Source organism: Podarcis bocagei (genome assembly GCF_964188305.1).
Source record: "Podarcis bocagei genome assembly, chromosome: 1".
Taxonomy (NCBI): domain Eukaryota; kingdom Metazoa; phylum Chordata; class Lepidosauria; order Squamata; family Lacertidae; genus Podarcis; species Podarcis bocagei.
Window position 1 is genome coordinate 58284139 of NC_138125.1, and position 17149 is coordinate 58301287.

General features: G+C 43.9%; 1 protein-coding gene across 7 annotated transcripts in view; it reads right to left on the minus strand.

Moving 5' to 3' along the window:
• PRR5L (proline rich 5 like) overlaps nt 1-17149 on the minus strand; it is a 69153-nt gene that overhangs the window by 9878 nt on the left and 42126 nt on the right. For all 7 annotated transcript variants that reach the window (XM_081165988.1, XM_081165987.1, XM_081165990.1 and 4 more), the window contains exons 6-8: nt 14049-14140; nt 7900-8040; nt 5928-6054 (exon numbers count right to left, since the gene is read on the minus strand). In XM_081165988.1, coding sequence (XP_081022114.1) covers nt 5928-6054; nt 7900-8040; nt 14049-14140 — 360 coding nt within the window. The remainder of the gene's footprint in view (nt 1-5927; nt 6055-7899; nt 8041-14048; nt 14141-17149) is intronic.

The following is a 17149-nucleotide window of genomic DNA, read 5'->3' on the forward strand; positions in this document are numbered from 1 at the left end:
GATCACAGGAAGAGCGGTGGAAGCATCAAACATTATATAACCAAGATAAAAAAGCAAAAAGAGGCTGTAAAAGTGAGAAAATGAAAATGCTTTGTGCAAAGAAGAGATCATGAATAACTCAGTCATAAAACAGTTGAAAAACCATAAAAGGGAATGGGAGACAGAAAAGCTTTTGAGTGGAAGGAAGGGGAAATTAAGAAAATATCCACTCATCGTAAAAGTTGGAAGCCAGCAATCATGCGGGGAAAGGAAAGGGGGTGGGGAGCAAAATGAACTTGGTGTTGGAGCTGGGGAACAGACTAAGAAATGCTACCCTTACTCAGAGTCGACCCACTGAAGTTAATGGGCCTGGCTAACATGGGTTCATAAATATCCCTGGGTCTCCTCTGGATAGGACTTGAATACCATCCTCTCTTGCCAAAAGCTTAACAAAAAGTCAGCTCCCAATATGCTCAACCAAAAAGGAACAAGAAGAGATTTCCAGAGTCCAGACATAGAACACTACCCAAGATTTCCACAATGTGACCCTTTAAGAGGGGTTGGCAAAAATTTAGTGAAAAAACCTTGGTCTTCAGCACCAGTTTCCTTTGTTCCTCCAAGCATTTAGGCTCATGCAAATGCAGTTCATTTGACAGCCGCTGTCTCAGTCAGAACAGCCTGAGTGTCGGGGATTGAAGTGTTCAGAAATTTATACAACACCACCAGTTTTCTGAGCCTTTCATTCAAAATGCAATGAGTTATTCTGAGCTCATGAAAAAGTGGAGTGGGATTTCCCCCCCTTCATAACTGCCAATAGGTGGAGATATTGCTTAACTCTGCTGTCTGGGATGCTGAAGTCAATGGCTTTGAGGGCCTAATGATGTCTCTCAGGAGTCCCTCCAGCATCCCCTGGGAAAAGAAACACGGGGGGAGGTGTCATCCTCATACTCAATTGTTAGCTGCTTGCAGGGAGTTAAGGAAATACTGGAAACAATGAAGTCACATCACACATTGCTTTGAGGAAACTGTTACCAGGGAGATGGGGGAGGAAGGAAGATGCTGGTCAGCGGAAATCATTTAAGTGTCTAATTAGTCTCTTAAAATGCCAGTGAAATTGGGAGTTGAGGCCTTTGTCTAGCTCTGTTGTCACTTTGTCTCTAGATTAAGCTCTTGCGGTCCCTTTTATTGCAGCATGGCAACATAAGGAAAGCAGTCCTCAACCCATCAGATCTTTTCCACCCACATACTTTAATTGCAATAGAAAAGTACAAAACTCATGCTGGCTCATTTAGCCTTATCATCATTATTATTAATTTTTAGTCACTTTTTTTCGCAAGAAGTGTCTCAAAGCAACGTACAGATTGATCGTTGTGGGGGAGGGGAAGGAAGTATAATGCATTCACTGTGATCTAATGTTTGATTAGTTTCTTAGTGAACGAAGGCTTTTAGCATCATGGATTTGAAATGCTGTTCCTGTTGAAATCTGACAGGTGCTTATGATTCTGAAATGCCATTGCCTGCTGAAATTGTTCATTTCACCAAGTGTTGTTGAATTAATGTGATTCCATGTTAGACAGTTGCTCTGCATTTTATGTTAAAATTTTAAGATGTTTTAAAAGTTTTATTGTACACCACCATGATGTTTATATGAATTGGTGGTTTATACATATTCTTATAAATAAATACTGTGGCCAATAGTGTTTGTTTTACAGCCCATTAAAATAAAAATTAGTAAGTCTTATATCCATTTATTATAGTATTCCTCAATCCTGGTTGAAACCTGATCCCAATCCCACAAACCTGACATGGGAAACAGGTGCTATGCATATTTACCCACATGCACAGTGAGTAGCACACACGTAACTTCTAAACAGAAAGCAAATGTGATGGGTTTGAATCTACAGTCCTTTCAAGGCCACTGAGTTCATAAAACTGCTTTATGACACCAATCCCTTGTTTTATTGGCAGACAAAAAGATAGCAGAGAAGTTTCCCAAGAGTCACATGGCTAACTTTCAGGCAAAACAATTTCAGCACCGTGCAAGTCTGCATGCACTTTGTATCATTTTCCTTCTGGAGAAGGGTCATGATTTTATTACTTGTGAATAGCAAACTGTGCTGTGATTATGTTTGCACTGGGAGAAGTACATCTCGTTTCCTCAAGGCATGTATTTGTTGTGTAAAACCCAAGCAGCTGTAATCAGATATGGTCTTACTGCCCTCTTTCTTTTTTATAGAGTCAGGCAGCAAACTCCAGTAGGTGTGCGTTTCCTACAAAGAGACACTCTAGACCACAGCTTTCTGAACTTTTCATGTTGGTTACACACTTTTTAGACACAATCATTTTGTGACACAGTAATTCAGTTTTGCTAGCAAACCAGAGATTAAACTAGCCCCTTATAAGAGCATTTGCACAAGACACCAAGACATTGCAGCTCACACACCTACGTGTCACGACATACGGTTTGGAAAGCTCTCCTCTAGAGCAGTGTTTCCCAACCGGTGTTCCGCGGCACACTACTGTGCCGTGAGACATCGGCTGGTGTGCCGTGGGAGGGAGGCGGGCGAGTCGGGCGGCGAGAGGCGGCGGCGGCGAGGATCCGCGTCGAGCCGGGGGCGGCTCCGCGGTGGTGGTGCCGAGCGGCGGGGCAGCGCGCGCAAAAGGGAGGAGCGCGAGACAGCGGAGGAGGAGGAGGCCGGCATGTCCGGGCAGCAGCAGCAGCAACTCCCGCCGCCGCCCCCTCCTCCGCCCGCTATCGCCGCCACCACCACAACAGCCGCCGCCGCCTCAGCTGCCGCCGTCCCTCAGTCCCTCGCTCTGCTGCCTCCTCCCACCCCGGCAAGGGGGAGGGAAAAAACTTTCACTTTTAGTGCGTCCCTCCCGGCGTGACGCTGCGTGCTGACGTCACGGGGCGGGGCTTTAATGGTGGTGTGCCGCGAGATTTTTTTTCGGTAAACAGGTGTGCCGTTGCCCAAAAACGTTTGGGAAACACTGCTCTAGAGGGATCAGCCTATGTCTCTCAGGCCTGTTGTTCTTAACAAATATTCATTAAGGAAGAACCAAATGGTAACAATGATGAATCAAAGACTGTTTATTCAGAAGTAAGTCAATTTAAACCAAAGGCAGCCAACATGATGCCTTCCTGATATTGTTGGACTATAGCTCTCATCAGTTCCCAAACAGTATAATCAATGATAAAGAATGATGGGAATTGTAGTTCAGCAAGTTCTGGAGAGCACCATGTTGGCTTTAAACTAAGTGGGCTTTCCTTTCAGATAAAAGACTGGACCATGCAGCTATATCCAGAGTGGAACTTCCACCCTAACCGATTTTGGCAAAACCCAGAAGTGGGAGAAGGTGGCTCAAGGAAGGAATATCAGTTGGCATGGGCAAAGGAGGATGCAACATAGCTCTAATTTGAACTAATAGGAATCAACATAGGAATCACACTCATGAGTCCTATACAAAAGTTGGATGCATTAGACTAATGACTGAATACTCAGGCGAATGCTATGTTCAAAAAAGAGCCTCAGCTTCAGAATCTGTCCTTCCAGTGAGCACTATGGGCTGATTTCCTTAAGAATTGATAGGTTTCTTGCAGTCCAGGGGACTCTCAAGAGTCTTCTCCAGCACCATAATTCAAAAGCATCAATTCTTCGGCGATTAGCCTTCTTTATGGTCCAGCTCCCACCTCCATACATCACTGCTGGGAAAACCATAGCTTTAACTATACGGACCTTTGTCGGCAAGGTGATGTCTCTGCTTTTTAAGATACTGTCTAAGTTTGTTATTGCTTTTCTCCCAAGAAGCAGGGATCTTTTAATTTTGTGACTGCTGTCCCCATCTGCAGTGATCATGGAACCCAAGAAAGTTTAGTCAAAACTCTCCACTATGACCTGTCTGTCTTGGGTGGCCCCGCATGGCATAGCTCATAGCTTCTCTGAGTTATTCAAGCCCCTTTGCCATGACAAGGCAGTGTTCCATGAAGGAGAACCCCAAGAGTGGACAACTTTAAACGGTGATTAGATGAATTCATAGACGATAAGGTTACCAATGTCTACTGGTCATGATGGACTATATCATTACCTTCAGGATCAGATGCAGCATGCCTCTATATGCCAGGTTGCTGGGAAACAACAGCAGGAGAGTACTGTTATGTTTATGTTGCCCTTGTGGGCTTCCTGGTGTCATCAGGTTGGCCAAGATGCTCGACTAGATAAGCATTTGGTCCAGTCTACAAGCTCTTGTTCTCAGCATGCATAGGATGTCAAAGAAGCTTTGCCATGTGGGTTATATACAATCGCCCATTCCAAGCTGCTCACACTTTGAGACCAACAGAGGCTCTGACTACGTGCCCACCACTACCAATCGAAGTTGGTGGCTATTTTTGGATAGGCAACTGCATTGCATTATGCATATATAGAAGCCACCTTTAGAGGGTTTTGACTTTTAAAAGGGCAGCATTTATTTAAACAAATAAAATGCCAGCTATTTATATACAGTGTGCTTAAGTTGCCTAAGTACTCTCCAAATCAATGATTCTTTTACATAGCAATCCTGATTTGCAACAGAGATGGGAAACCTGTGGCTTTCCAAGATGTTGCTGGACTACAACTCCCATCAGTCCCAGTCAGCATGGTCAATGGCCAGGGATGACAGGATCTGTAGGCCAGAAAAATCTGAAGGACTACCCAGATATGAAGAGTTGCAAGCTCCCAACCCCTGGTTTAAATGTAAGGCTGAAAAGGCAAGCGAGGAAACAATGATTGTCAGAAGGAAGGGGAAATATGGATTAGAACTGGAGGAGTTGAGAGGCAAAGGGTCGTGTCCACTGAACTACACAACACACACTAGATTACATCCAAAGACAAGGATGTGGCCCCACAGCTGCAGGAATCACAACATAAAAGGAACACATGTTTTTTGACAAGATGCCAGTTTCAAACATTCCTTGTCCAGTGGTGGCCAGAACTGGGAAAGCCAGAAATTATAGAGATCAGGGGCAGCCCTCCAGATGCTATGGACTGCAACTCAGCCCCAGCCAGCTGGCCAATGGTCAGGGATGATGGCAACTATTGGGGGGGGACACTGGCTAGCGGTGGTATTAGACAGTATTGTACTAGGGGGAGTGCTGATCTGACTTTATTGCCATTTCCTTGCCTACAACATAGCCCTGGGAGCTGGGAAGAGCAGCACAAAGTAGTTGTGATTGAATAACACAATTCCAATAGAGTTGACGTTGTCACACTAACAACCTGGTGATCAGGCAGAACATTGGCAACAGGTGTCTGATGATGCTGTGGAACAAAGGGCATGTGGATCCGCAAAGAACTATAACAATGGGTGTTTGGCAAGTTCCCTTGCAGGATAGAGGAAGGGAAAGAAACTAAACTAGAAACCTGTATTATGAGGCGAGAAGCTTTTCAGCTACCATTTTTAAAAAATCAGATTTTAAGCACCTGCAGAACCAGGTTGTGAATACTGAACTCTCATTATCACTTGGTAAGACTCAGGAAGGGAAAAAAAATGAAGGCTGTTTCCATACAAACTAATTATGTTTAAGGCTTCATTGATTGGTATCTACTCAGGGATGATTTAAGCTTTTATTCTCCCATCTCTGTCTTGCACAAAGCTGCATATTAATTAGACCATGCTGGCTGCTGACAGACAATAGTTGTTGTTTTCTTAAAGAGAGTTGCAAGTGGTATGTGAGAGGCAGCACTCTTGATGTACAGTTCTTTTGTCGCACTGTGTTGTCTCTGGTCAAACGTGTTCTGCAACAATGCAGAGGCAGTACTAACACGAGAACACATATTTTGGGTACCAATTTTCTTTTTGCACAGCCCTCAAGTAAACTATTGACCAACACAGATGCAGGTTACATTGGTTTAAGAAGGGATCTTGGGGGGAAAGAAACTCGAATGGCGTTGCAATACAATGCATCTTACCCAGAGCACACGTACTACCAGGGAAGCAGTGTTCTTCGCACAAACCGAGGTATGGGGAGACCACGAGTTTAACAAGCTCCTCCAACTGCATGAAGGCCTTACTGGGACCTGTAGGTTCATGTACTCCCTGTAACAAAAAAAGCATCCAACAGATATGCATATGGACATATATATTTCTTTCACAATACTTTCAGAAGAAATATAATTGTGCGCACAGGAAGAAGTTGTGGAAATGAAGAAAAAAGAGCCTGTTACATAATTATTTCTCCTACATGGAGCTTCCAACAAAATGCAGGTTGCTTTCAGCATTCCAGCCAACCCTCTTCGGGATACTATAAAGTTTCCATAAGTGGCTCAAAGAAGCCATTCGATTCCCCTCATATTCTGGTTTTTTGTTTCTCTATTCCAATGGACAGTCGGCTTTCTGCAGCTCCTGAATATGCTCAGTCATCATTTGGCTTGGGTATCTTTGTGAAGGAGGGTTAGGGTTAGAATATTTGTAATTCTGCAAACCTCAGGGTTCCTCCAACATTGCAGTCACACCCCACTTGTTTCTCAGTGACCCCATTTTGGCTCCCATACTGTTAGCGCTCAGTTCACTGTTGGTGATGTCTGGCCAGTACAATGCAGTACTGTTGAGGATTTGAAAAACTTAAGACAACCATTCAAAGCAATTCAAAAATACTTAATGCTTTGCAGATGTACACCTCTTTCTATAACTCTGCAGATTCAGGCTATGGTAAGCTATCTGAGGTAAAAAGACCCACTGCTGAGAATGCCCAGGTCAACCGAACCTGGTATGCAAATGTAACTTAACAGAACACCCTAGTAGATGGATAGGATCCAGTGGGTCAATGGGGTTGAATAGGACTTGCCCCAAGGGAAGACCTGTTCTGCTAAAATAAATAAATAAAAGCCCTCTAAGGCTGAACAAGTAGAGTGGTGCAAGCTTTTCAAGCAGCTGCACCAAAATGGATTTAAGTGCTTGCTACAGAGGCAACAAAATGCATGGTGTAAGCCTGGGAAATAAGAGAGTGAATAAATGTTGAACAATCCTCCTATGAAGTTAGAACAGGGAACATGATTAAGCTATCCAGAGTAAAGAAAGTGAGAAAATGCAAAAAAACAAACAAACAAAAATCCTATGGTACTTAATGAAAACAACTGTAAGGTTTGAGAGTAAAATACTTCATCATCAGATGCATAAAAAGTACCAGAGATTGATCCCCCCCCCCCCATGAGACAGGGAAATGAGGAGGAAGATAGTTGATAAAACAGATGGTATAGTCTTGTTTGGTTCAGATGAAAGACAAAATCTGCTTATTGGTATCCCTTTACCAAATGGTTTTGTAGCTAGTAACTTACAGCACAATCTTAATTGTGTCTGCTTAAAGGTAGGTCCTAGGGATGTGGGTGGCGATGTGGGTTAAACCACAGAGCCTAGGACTTGCCAATCAGAAGGTCAGCGGTTTGAATCCCCGCGACGGGGTGAGCTGCCGTTGCTCGGTTCCTGCTCCTGCCAACCTAGCAGTTCGAAAGCATGTCAAAGTGCAAGTAGATAAATAGGTACCACTCTGGCGGGAAGGTAAACGGCGTTTCCATGCACTGCTCTGGTTCGCCAGAAGCGGCTTAGTCATGCTGGCCACATGACCCGGAAGCTGTATGCCGGCTCCCTTGGCCAGTAAAGCGAGATGAGTGCTGCAACCCCAGAGTCGGCCATGACTGGACCTAATGGTCAGGGGTCCCTTTACCTTTACCTAAAGATAGGTCCTATTTAATTGAATGGGGCTTACTGTCAGGTAAGTGGGGTTAGGACAGCAGCCTTAGTCTATGCCATTCATAGCAATTGCTCAATTGCACTTTTCTGCTCTGCACAGGTTCTCCTCTTTCTTCATAGTATACAGAAACCTCTCCAGGCCAGCTACTCACTAGTCAAGGCACATATAATAAGAAGAAACACATTGCTCCCCACCTGTAAAATCAGCAGCATCTGGACAATGGAAGGTGGAAGCTTGGTTTGGACCCGAGGAAGAATCTCATCCAAATTCACTCTTAGTAAGACCAAATCTCGGAAGCCGAGCAACGCAATCTGGCGAATAGTCAATTCTTGGCCCTGTACACACATTCAGAAAACAGTGGGGGAATTAGTGGCTGTTGGTGCTGGGGTACATTTAACTCCATCCGACACCAATTTCAGAGCAGCTGTAAATAATGCCGGGGGTTAATTTTATGCTTTCACGTAAGAACTGGGGAATGAAGGGGGACAGAGAACATAATGCACCATATGACTGGTGACATGAAGTTATAAACCTAGCCACTACAGGCATGTGGATGGAGAGGTATTTACAGTGGCTGGTTAAAGAATCTGGGGAAATGAAGACTTCCTACACAAGCAGGTAAATTATTCTACAAGTGGTAGCTTTCTTAGTGTTTGATTGTTTACTGGCATTTATGAATTGCTGAATATTTTAAAAATATCTAAATTTTGTACAGTATAAAAACAAACAATAACATTAAAACAATGTTTAGTAGTGAAATAAAACAGTATAAAAACAATAAAATAGAAAATAAGGAGGTTCAAAGCAACTGCCAATGCTTCATTGCAGCGATGAATCTATCTCCCCCCCCCCCCGGCCCCGCCACAACCGAGTTAAACTGTGCCCTATATTCTCCATGGGAATAGTTATATAGGTAACTGCTCCGCAACCACTGAAGCAAATCTCTGGCTGGAGGGAATCCATGTTTGTTAATCATCAATTCATAATGTGGTTAATGATGCAGCTAACATCTTCATCAAAATGCAAAATAGGAACAAAAGCCAATGGCTCCAAAGAAATGCTTTGCCCCCTTTGGGTATCAGAGCAGGTATTTATGGGCATACAAGATAAAGCTGTAGAAAGTATGAGATTTCTGCAGGGTTGCAGCATTAGCTTTGTAAGTGTAAACAAGCTAAATCAAGCACATAGTTTATCTTGCAAATTTAACCTGCTGTGAAAATGTACTTATTCACATATTAAATCAATGACAGGGCTTACCAAGGATGGAAGTTTAAGTGTTACCTCTGCAAATGGGTGTCTTCAATCCATTGATGAGATAACAGGAATGAAGGGATATGTGACCATTTGTAGAACAGAATGGGGAAGTCATAAGTGGTTCGCACAAACATGCACACACATCAGTTATTACCTGCAATGCACCAATTGTCCAAGACCATTTCTACTGCTTCTGTGTTGGAAGTCTAGCTGGAAGTGGGACCTGGGGGATAATGTGTCTGAACAAAGGGGAACTTTCTAGGAAGGATCAGTGTTTGGAAAAGGATTAAGCCATCTCCCTAGAGCCTCTTTCCCTCATAGAGTCTATTTCCTCATATCATTCAGTGTTACAAACACTTGGCATTCTCTCTAGTCCATTTTCAGGAACCAACTTGGCGAAACAATTATTTCCAAGTAAACATTGTGAAGTTAGACTTGTGAAGAGCTTTGTAAGGCTTTCAAGTTGTGCCATGGACTAGGTTTGCTTTAAAAGCACATATAACTCAGAATGGCCTTTAACACACATACACAATAATGGGGGGAAAGTCCAGAGACTTCAATTGTATTCCTTCCACCCCCCAAAAAAGTTCAGAGTTCAAAAAGCTTAACTCTGGACTTTACATGAATTTACAGAAACCAAGTTTAAAATTAATAATGAATTCTATTTTATAGATTACATAAATATTCTAATCTTGAACCAAATTTAATGTTTGGCTGGCCATGTTGTTTTAAGGAAATCAAAACCTTTATTGAATGATTTGTGGGAAAGGAGATTCTGATGAAATATCTCATTTATAGCAAAGTGTTGGTGCAAAGGTTTTACAGGATTCTACACTATCATTCCTTTACGAAGGAAAGATGGGAGAGAGGGGAAGTGGTATGACATAACTTGAGAAAAATCACTATGAAGCTTTCACATATTTAAACTTTATATAAGTCAAGTAATTGACAAGTTGCCCCATAACTACATAGGTAAATGGTATTACTAAGTGATAACAAAAAGGTAAAAAAGGTAAAGGACCCCTGGACAGTTATGTCCAGTCAAAGGCGACTCTGGGGTTGCAGCACTCATCTTGCTTTCAGGCCAAGGGAGCCGGCATTTGTCCACAGACAGCTTTCTGGGTCAAGTGGCCAGCATTACTAAACTGATTCTGGCACAACAGAACACCATGATGGAAGCCAGAGAGCATGGAAACACCATTTACCTTCCCGTCGCAGCCATGCCTATTTATCTACTTTTACTGGCGTGCTTTCGAACTGCTAGGTTGGCAGGAGCTGGGACAGAGCAATGGGAGCTCACACCATCAAGGGATTCAAACCGCCAACCTTCTGATTGGCAAGCCCAAGAGGCTCAATGGTTTTAGACCACAGCACCACCTGTGTCCCTTTACCTAAGTGGTAATATTGTCAGGTGGATTCAGAGCTGGTTGGAAAACTATTTTCAGACGTGTTCTCATAAATGAATCCTCTTCAGACTGGAGGGATGTTTCAAGGGGGCTGATAGTATCTAGCTCCCACTTAAGGTGGTACCCCCCCCCCAACACTGGGGTTTCTGAAGAACCATATTGCCATGAATAGGAAGTAAGAACTGCCTTGTTAGGTGACACCATTCAGCTCTCAGACTTTCAAAAAGTTTGGCTTGGCAGACTCTGTAATAAAACATTTTTATCGTAGAACAGTGTTCTTCAACTTTGGGGTCCCCAGATGGTGCTGGAGTACAACTGCCAGCATCACCAGCCAGTGTAGCCAATGTTGAGGGATGGTGGGAACTGATCAAGGGTCTGGAAACCAAGCCTTATAAGGAATGGTTGAGGGAGTTGGATATGTTTAGCCTGCTAAAGAGAAGATGGAGAGGAGATGTGATAGCCACCTTCAAATATCTAAAGGGCCATCCCATGGAAGATGGAGCAAGCCTGCGTCCTCCTGCTCTGGAGAGTAAGACTTGAACCAATGGCTTCACATTACAAGAAAGGGGATTCCAACTAAACATCAGGAAGAACTTTCTGACAATAAGAGCTGTTCAACAGTGGAACAGACTCCCTTGGAAGGTGATGGACTCCCCCTCCTAGGAGGTTTTTAAGCAGAGGCTGGATGGCCATCTGTCATGGATGCTTTAGTTGAGATTCCTGCATTACAGGGGGTTGGAGTAAATGACCCTTGGGGTCCCTTCCAACTCTACAGTTCTCTGATACTATGATTCTATGACATTCGGGGATCCAACTTTGAAATAAACTGTCGTAGAATTTTTAAATTGATGCTTATTGTTTAAAACCACATTGTGACGTCTACCTTAAAAGCAGTATACCATTGGGTGAAATTGACTTCTCAGCTAATTTACACTCCAGTTCTGAATAAACTACAAGGAAAGACATTTCACTTAAAAAAAAAAGTCTTATTTCCATTTAATATATTAAGGATTGGGGCATAAATCACTTTAAAAAGCACCAAGAGAGAGACCATAGCCTTCTAAAACGGGCATTCTCACACATACCGTCTATCATCTGCTGCAAGTATGGGAAATAAAGAGGGATAGGAAAGGAGGAAGAGAAAGAATTAATACAGATATCATGGGAAGTTAGTATATACATAGCAAAAAGCAAGTATTTCCACTCTTCTAGACCTTTTGGAAATTGCCAGGTTGGGGGCTAAGTAGGAGGCTTGTATCATGCCTCTAGTAGATATTTTGGAGCTGGAAGTAGGGGGGGGGAATAAGCCAGCCAATACCAGAATGCCAAGGGCAGACATAGAAGCATGTGACCTTCATAAGAATTTCATTCTGTGGGAAATTTATGCTGCCAGAAGCTTCTCATGCCCAGACAAGATTTCTTCTTTGGTTCACAAGGTAGTTGTCTCTCATTTAGGTGACTCAACTCCTTGGGGGTACCATAGGGTGTGTGTGTGGATATTATCTGTTAGGTCCCTCAAGTTCAAGAATAATGAATATAGCAGGGAATGACTGGGTATTCTCTGCCCTCTTATCTCAAAGTAGCTATTTTAAAATACCCATTTAAAAGTTACTCAGTAGTTAGGATTGTTAGGGTCTGTCAAACAAAGAATACATAGAATGGTTGGTCCTTTGCTGAAGCCAACTGAGTAAGAGGCCAACAAAAATTATGTTGTTCCCCTGCTCAAGGGGGAGGAGAATCCACAAACAGCAGAAAAATTGAACTGCTAACTGTTGCAAAATGCACACCCTTTTAACTGTCTGGATGTGCCTTTTGGCAAATCAACCCATGGTTTGAAAATGAAGAGCTAGCCTTGGAAATGGGCACTCCCTTCTCTCCACAGCTACCCTTCTTACAAAATATATTTTGTGTGTGCAATTTGCAATGTCTTGATAGGAACTACAATGACAGGAAATGATATACAGTGGTGCCTCGCAAGACGAAATTAATTCGTTCCGCAAGTTTTTTCTTCTTGCGAGTTTCTCGTCTTGCGATGCACGGTTTCCCATAGGAATGCATTGAAAATCAATTAATGCGTTCCTATGGAAACCGCCTTCAGATCAGGTCCGGGGACAGTCTGTCCCCCGACCTCTTCTGAAGGCTGGGGGGGGGACAAGGGCTTTTCTTCCCACCCCCAGCATTTTAAAAAACCCCGGGACAGCGGAGGACTTCTCCGCTGTCCGGGGCGATCTTAAAATGCTGGCGGGCGGCATTTTAAAATCGCCCGGGACAGCGGAGGACTTCTCCGCTGTCCGGGGCGATGTAAAAGCCCCTGGGAAGGCAGGCAGGGGGGACAAAGACTTTTGCCCCCCGCCCGCCTTCAGAAGAGGTCCTGGACCTCTTCTGAAGGCGGGCGGGGGGCGAAAGTCTTCCCCCCCTGCCTGCCTTCAAAAGCCGTCCGTGATAGCGGGAAGCGCTTCCCTGCTTTCCCGGACTGCTTTTAAAATGCTGGCGGTGGGGAGCAAAGCCTTTCGGCCCCCGCCGGCCTTCCTGGACCTCTTCTGAAGGCCGGAGGGGGGGAAAGGCTTTGCTCCCCACCACCAGCATTTAAAAGAGGTCGCCGGAGATTTCCCTATGGGCTTTCTTCTTGCGAAGCAAGCCCATAGGGAAATTCGTCTTGCGAAGCGCCTCCAAAACAGAAAACCCTTTCGTCTTGCGGGTTTTCCGTCTTGCGAGGCATTTGTCTTGCGAGGTACCACTGTACAATGTATACTATAAATTGGGGGGTGGGATCTACTATGTTTTTGTAATGGAGCCACTTGATCCACCAACAGGAGCCAGGTGGGAAAGTGTGACCAGGGGGGTACCCTCAAAATTCAAGAAGAGAGAATGTGTAAGTACATGCTCACCCTCAGAATTTGTTTTCAGTACCAGAACCTTCCCACAAAAATCCATTCCTGGTTATACACACACACCCTCTTTTCCACTTTCAGCAATCTGGTTTTTTATGGGGAAGGTGAGAGGCCTTTCTATCTGTTTACCAATTGGGAGTCAGAAACACTTGTGAATAGAATAAAACTCACCGAAAGATCTACCAGTAGATTCAATCTACTTTCTTCGCATCTGCTATAAAGGGATTGAAAGGGAAGCCAGAAAGGAAATTTACAAAGTGCAGAAATCTTGTCCTTTAAGGAAGCTCCAGAGAGGTTCATTCTTTTTGACCTCTTGGGTGTTTAGATGTCAATGGACCATTTGCCCCACAAGACAGCTCCACTCCATTAGCATATCAAGGTATATAAAGATGTCAAAGGATCTTCACAACTCATCTGCCCTCCTTTGCTTTTTGGAAGTTTCTTCTGCCTATGTTTTAGCAAGTATGCCCATGTAAGTGTGGTCAAAATACTCAGCAACGCACAGCTGAACTGACTAGAACTGGTGGAAACCAGTTCAAAACATGGGTTGAAGAAGTCTGTTTTAAGGCACATTTGAAGTCACACAGAATTTGTATCCTATTAGAATACTAAGACCTCCCCTATATATTTTTAAGTTCGGAAGGACATCTGAAGAAATCCGTGGTTTATACCTGAAATCTATTTCTTTACAGTTTAAGTGTTGGGTGTCTCAACAGCTTTCAGAGAGGTAGTTTGTGCTAAGTTTGAACTGTATTCTCCTCCCTGCCAAGCTTATATTTTAACTAGACTTACCTGAACAGGGTAAAATATAGCCTGGAGTGTGGGAAGAGTCTCTGTGAAGAAGTGATCCCAGAGTTCAGATAGTATGTCAATGCGATTCTCTTCTAAGCAAACAGAGGGTGGGGTGGAGAAAAAGAACCTTGTTTTAGAACTTGGTCTCTGATATTCAGCTATACTCTACCCAAAGCAAGCCATCCAACTATTGACTAATTCTCTGTAAAGGCAGACAATTGTTGGCAACTGTAGCTCAGTTTATGTTTCCACCTCTTCCAAGATATTGTGTCCTCCATCATGAAGGGCACGTGTTGCGGTGAGATCAGGGCATGAATATTCGGGTGCTCCCCTAAATCCTACCAAGCCCTATGTTCTGTAACTGCAGAACTACTCAGTACCCATGGAATATAGTAAGCTATATCACCATTATAGTGGGTTGTATCTACTCAGGGTAGACGCGGGTGGCGCTGTGGGTTAAACCACAGAGCCTAGGACTTGCCGATCGGAAGGTTGGCGGTTCGAATCCCCACCACAGGGTGAGCTCCCGTTGCTTGGTCCCTGCTCCTGCCAACCTAGCAGTTCGAAAGCACGTCAAAGTGCAAGTAGATAAATAGGTACCGCTCCTAATAAAAATTTTATAAAAAAATAATAAATAGGTACCGCTCCAGCGGGAAGGTAAATGGTGTTTCCGTGCGCTGCTCTGGTTCGCCAGAGGCGGCTTAGTCATGCTGGCCACATGACCCGGAAGCTGTATGCCGGCTCCCTCGGCCAGTAAAGCAAGATGAGCGCCGCAACCCAGAGTCGACTACGACTGGACCTAATGGTCAGGGGTCCCTTTACCTTTACCTTTACCTACTCAGGGTAAAAACTATTGGTGTAAATCCAAATTTGCATTGAATGTTGATACTGAATGTTGATACTGGTACCCATCTGGACCTGATTTTGTTTTCCGTGGGATGTAAACATGAATGTGCATCTCCAACTATTTTCTGATGTTGGCGCAGCAGCTTTCACAAAAATACTACTTTCAGCCACAACTCAAGTTGGCGCACAGCACAGATGCATATGTATGGAGATTCCCCTGCAGAAATGTGTCCTTCCCACTATTGTTATCCTATCAGCATGGTGTATTTCAAAGGGGCAGGGAAGGCATCTTCATGTCACACAGAGCAAGCAAGATCAAATGCCCCACCATCTGATTAACCAAGTAGCCCTCATCTTCACCACCGATGTCATAACTCCTGTGGTCACCAGGTTTTCAAACATTTTTCAGTTCACATGCCCAAGCCAAAGCGAAGGAGCATCTACGTGATCTTTGGTATAACCATGGAAAATAAGCATCGCTCATTTCCCCCTGCCAAAAAATAAGTTTCAGCAGCCACAAACTGGCACTATTTGCATTCCACATAAATGTGAGTGATTCAGAAACTCACCACCCAGAAGCTGCCAAAATGAGCTTTTCTTTCCAATCTGGAACTATTAGTTTTAAGATGCTGGATGTTCTCAGAGGCCAGAGGGCAGTACAAGCCGATAGATGTATGTCCTGGCTTAACCTACATATGGACATGGTTTCCAAAGGGACTGTGTGACTTACACTGCAGACCTCAAATTGAGTGCTGTAGATCTGAATATTGCAATGTTACAGCCAAATTCCCACCTAATATAGCTCAGGCTCGCTTCCCAATAAGTGCGCTTAGAATTGCAGCCTGAGCAACCTATGGCCCACTGTTTTTCAACATAAAGTTTTACTACTTTCAAAATTAATCTTCAGGTTGTGAAATTTTTCCCATGGAGGAAGCCAGCATTCTACAGGACTAGACCAGATGGAATTAAGTTTACAAGCTGAATTTTAGCAGCAAACAGCATATCAAACTCTGGAGCTGCTGTATCACACCCAATCTGCCTGCTGATTACTTGCTAGGAGAAGGTTCGGTCCACTAAAAAATAAAAATCAACAGAAGGAATCTCAGCATAAGAGCCGCAAAAGGTTATTTGAGGAGCTCCTTTCTTCCTTTACTTTTGCAGGTTTGGGAACAGTCAGATCCAAGTGATAAGAAACTAGATGAGAGAGCCATACATGATAAAGCAGGCCCATAATTGAATCTCGCTTGTTTACCTATGACAAGTCACAATTGCCTCCTGGTAACCAAAACTAGAAGGGAATAGTTCCTTATTTTTCTCTTGGGACACCAGTGAGTGACATACATGTGTACAGGCAAGCTAATAAACATTTTTGTGGGCTAGTAAAAAATTCTGAGCTTATTGCATGTCTGTGAAAAAGCCATATCCCATGACCACTGGAAGCCTTCCCAGATCTTCCTGGTTTTGACAGTCACACACTGCCCATCTGAATCATAGGATATGAACAGAGAAATCCAGAATCCACAGCCTCCTGCTAGCAGCCCTTTGCAGAGCAGCAGGACCGCCATCACTTCCACAGTCCAGAAACTCACAGTAGTCACAGTGCAAAGGGGGAGAGAGCAGAATGATCTGGAATGATCACTGGCCCAATGACCAGGCACCAATAACATCATGTGAGCAGATGGTGGGCAGGCTCAGCCCCTCCCCACCCTCAGGATGCCCTTTTTAAGGATCTCTTCCTCAGCTTGCTCAGCTGCCTGCACATTCAGTGGATGGAAGGAGGAGGCTGGTGCCAATGGAGAGATGCTTGCTTTACTGTGACAGAGGGAAGTCAGCTCAGCCGGAAAGCCTCCGCTTAACCCAAACGCTCCCTGACAGCCTAGCACAAGGGATTGTTCTGTTAATTGTTCTGCTAAGATGTGAGAAATATCTTGCCACGGTACTGCCAGCTAGAAATCCAGAAGTCACAAGATTCACCTTACCACTACTTATCTATTTTATAGAATTTCTGTACTGCCCTTCATCCAAGGATCACAGGGTGGTTTACCATATAAAAACAGAAAATTACTCAACATAGTAACGAACAAAAACAATAACACACAAAGTTGAAAAGGTCCTTTTCTGTAGCAGCTAGAGTTCCTAAGCGACTTTCAGAGGCAGCCCCATGTACACCACATTGCAGTGATCTAACCTAGATGTTAGCAAGACAATAAGGACAAAGAGAAGTGGGCCCATGAACAAGTGCTATATGTAATAAT